Here is a 3,609-nt window from a genome sequence, read left to right on the forward strand (position 1 = left end):
GTAGAAGGCATCGTATTTCACAAAGAAAATCACACCAGCAACAAAAATGTCAAAGACCATAGGAAAAACCTGAAAGCAGAAACTCTCAAGGAAGGTGTTGATGGAAGCGCCGCGACTTAGGGCGCTGGTGACTTCGCCGACCTTTTTGTTGAGGTGGAACTCGAGGGATAAGCCGAGGACGTGTTCGAACGCAGCAGAGGAGAGACGGCGGAAGAGAGATTGGGATACAGGCAGCCAGAGAAGGGATCGCGCGGCGCCCAGAACGCCCTGGTTGCCCTGGAGAGCGCGGTATACGACGTAGAGGATGATTTCCTTGTAGGGAAGTTTGCCTTCGCCGAGGCTGTCGACGAGGGTACCGAGCTGGAGAGGTCCTAGGACGTTGACGGTGCGTTGGCAGATGAGGAGGATGATGCAGATTAGTACGATGGCTTGGTAGACGGGGGAGCCCTTTGGCCTGTGATGTGTCAGTGGATGAGCAGAGTTTGAGTGAAGGGACTTACCAGAGGTAGGGAAACAAGACTCGGAATCCAGCAAAGTAATCCAGCCACCCCGTACCGGAAACCTGCGTCCTTCTCGGCTCGGCCGCAGTAGGTTGAACACTTCCATACCCGTCCGCGGCCCCATTCCCATTCTCAAGAAGTCCCCGTCTCTCCTCTGGCAAAGACTTCGGTTCCAGAGCCTTAGTCTTGTACTCCCTCAAACCCAATGCTCCAATCATGAAAGCCAACACAAGAACCCTCGCAGCTCCGAGAATGTTGAGAGTGTCGACAAAGCCAGGTGATACGCGGAGTTTCGGCTCAACGGCTGAAAGAGCAGCTGCGATGACAATCTCTGCAAGAGCACCGACGCACCATGCCGAAAGGTGAGCAGAGTTCGGATTCCACGGTCCTTCAGGGTCTGGAAGAAGACCAGCGACGTAGTACAGTAGCACTCCAACGAAAGATGCCTGGAATTGGTTAGTTTTGCTGAGTATGAGAGCAAGGGGAACGTACGAGATATGCGCTGAACGAAAAGACAACACTGCCCTTCACACCATCCTGATCCGCAAAAACCTCCCTCGTAGCGTACACAATACTTGCAATCAACAATCCCGAAAGCACAACCTGAAGAACCCAAATACACCTCGCGTAAAACCTTCGAATCTTGTCAATATGCTGTTTCAAGTCATTGTCCAACGCGACTTTACGCGTCGTACTGCCATGGCGGCTTATGTAGAACTGAGCGGACTGAACGCCGAGGAGCGTGACGAAGAGGACGATGGGATAGGCGTAGAAGCCGATCTTCAATCCGAGCTCTGCCTTTGCCATGGCTGAAGGACAATTGGTGATGGGCGTGAGCTTCGGGGAGTGAGTTAAGGATGATGTCAAGGGATCGGGGTTTTGATGTTCCGAGGGAGATGGGATTAGTCAGCGGATTTATCAGCGAGGGAAGCCATACCTGCACGACCGATGGTGCACCTAAGATCACGTGACCTTCGCACCACCGGTCGTGCGAATAATATCCGTCATGTAAGAGGCATAGGTGGCCTTATGGAAAAGGGGTAAATTTGCACCCCAATTCAACGATCAACAGTTTCTGCAGCATCAATTCAACTTGCCGTGCTTTTCTTCTACTATAATGGACTCAATTGGCATTCACCGTCAATTCCCTGATGATGCTCTTCCTCCTGAAGGCCACTACAGCTCACGGGAGGAACTACGTTCAGCAATTAATGCTTGGGCAGCGCCACGAGGTTATGCCTTTGTGATCAAGAGATCTTCGAAGACTGCCAATGGAAGAACTCACGTTATCTTCAACTGTGACCGTGGAGCAGGGCGTATTCCCTCCCTTTCAGACCGTCGGCAAACTACAACACGTCGTACAGGATGCCTCTTCTCTGTATTAGCAAAGGAAAGCCTGTGTAAGACCATATGGAGTCTCAGGCATCGTCCCGGACCTCAATTCAGTCAGCACAATCATGAACCAAGCTTCAGTGAAGTGGCACATCCAACACTTCGTCAGCTATGACGCCAAGAGGAAATAACAGTCAATCAACTCACCAATGCCGGCATTGCGCCAAAGGAGATTGGATCCTTCTTACGCATTACCTCAAATATACTTGCTACGCAGCAGGATATCTACAATTGCATTGCGAAGGGCAGACGAGATCTCTCTAAGGGCCAGAGTAACATTCATGCCCTTGCAGACCAGCTCAATGACGAGGGCTTCTGGAATCGAATATGCCTTGATGAGAGCAGTAGAGTTACAGCAGTATTATTTGCACATCCGAAGTCACTGGAATACCTTAAAACATATCCTGAAGTGCTTATATTGGACTCTACATATAAGACCAATAGGTTCAAGATGCCTCTCCTTGATATAGTTGGAGTTGATGCTTGCCAACGGACCTTCTGTATTGCATTTGCATTCCTCAGTGGCGAGGAAGAGGGTGACTTTACCTGGGCTCTTCAAGCGTTACGATCTGTATATGAGGATCATAACATAGGCCTTCCATCTGTAATACTTACAGATCGGTGCCTCGCTTGTATGAATGCTGTTTCCTCCTGTTTCCCAGGTTCAGCCCTATTCTTATGCCTATGGCATATCAATAAAGCAGTTCAGAGCTATTGCAGGCCTGCATTTACTCGAGGTAAAGACAATCCTCAAGTTCTTGGAGGAGAGTCTGAAGAGTGGAAGGAGTTCTTTAACTTTTGGCATGAGATTGTAGCCTCAACGACTGAGGATATCTACAACGAGAGGCTTGAGAAGTTCAAGAAGCGTTATATCCCTGACTATATCAATGAGGTGGGCTACATCCTGGAAACCTGGCTAGATCTCTATAAGAAGAGCTTCGTCAAGGCTTGGGTCAACACTCACCTTCACTTCGAGCAATATGCTACATCACGGGTTGAGGGCATTCATTCGCTTATCAACTTACATTTAAACCACTCGCAAGTTGATCTCTTTGAGGCCTGGAGGATCATCAAGCTTGTTCTGATGAACCAGCTTAGTCAACTTGAGGCAAATCAAGCCAGGCAGCATATTGGCAACCCTATTCGCGAATCTAGGGTATTATACAGCAATATCCGTGGTTGGATATCACATGAAGCCCTGCGGAAGGTTGAGACTCAACGGGAACGACTATTGAAAGAGGTTCCTGTGTGTACAGGGGTATTCACTAGGACTCTTGGTCTGCCTTGTGCTCATAGCCTTCAGCCCTTACTGGAGCAGAATCAGCCCCTTCTACTGAATCATTTCCACTCACATTGGCATCTTCGACGCCCAGGAAGCCCCCAGTTCCTTATTGAGCCTCGTAAGCAGTTTGATCGTCTAACAGCTAGTTCAACGCTGCCACCAACAAGCACACAACGTGAGCCTTCCACGTTTGAGCGTATTGAGAAGGAACTACAACCAAAGGCACCGCCAAAGTGTTCAAGATGTCATCAGCAAGGCCACATGATGACCTCTAAAGCATGCCCCCTACGTTACAAGCATCTATTGCAGGCTCCTACCCAAACCTCTACGATACAGGCTCCTACTCAAGCCTCTACAACAACGCATACAATAACACATACAACAGCTCGCTCTGTAACCCGCTCACTATCCCCATCATCCTCATCAGGATCCTCT

General features: G+C 49.3%; 1 protein-coding gene across 1 annotated transcript in view; it reads right to left on the bottom strand.

The window, feature by feature from the left end:
• FOXG_16894 (ATP-binding cassette, subfamily B) overlaps nucleotides 1-1,315 on the bottom strand; it is a gene marked incomplete at its 3' end in the record, with an annotated part of 2,072 nt that extends 757 nt beyond the window's left edge. The window contains exons 1-3 of the mRNA XM_018396911.1: nucleotides 993-1,315; nucleotides 501-946; nucleotides 34-454 (exon numbers count right to left, since the gene is read on the bottom strand). Coding sequence (XP_018257709.1) covers nucleotides 34-454; nucleotides 501-946; nucleotides 993-1,307 — 1,182 coding nt within the window. The 5' untranslated portion in view covers nucleotides 1,308-1,315. The remainder of the gene's footprint in view (nucleotides 1-33; nucleotides 455-500; nucleotides 947-992) is intronic.
• Nucleotides 1,316-3,609: the final 2,294 nt, after the last annotated feature.

Source organism: Fusarium oxysporum, chromosome 13 (genome assembly GCF_000149955.1).
Source record: "Fusarium oxysporum f. sp. lycopersici 4287 chromosome 13, whole genome shotgun sequence".
In the NCBI taxonomy this organism is placed as follows: Eukaryota; Fungi; Ascomycota; class Sordariomycetes; order Hypocreales; family Nectriaceae; genus Fusarium; species Fusarium oxysporum.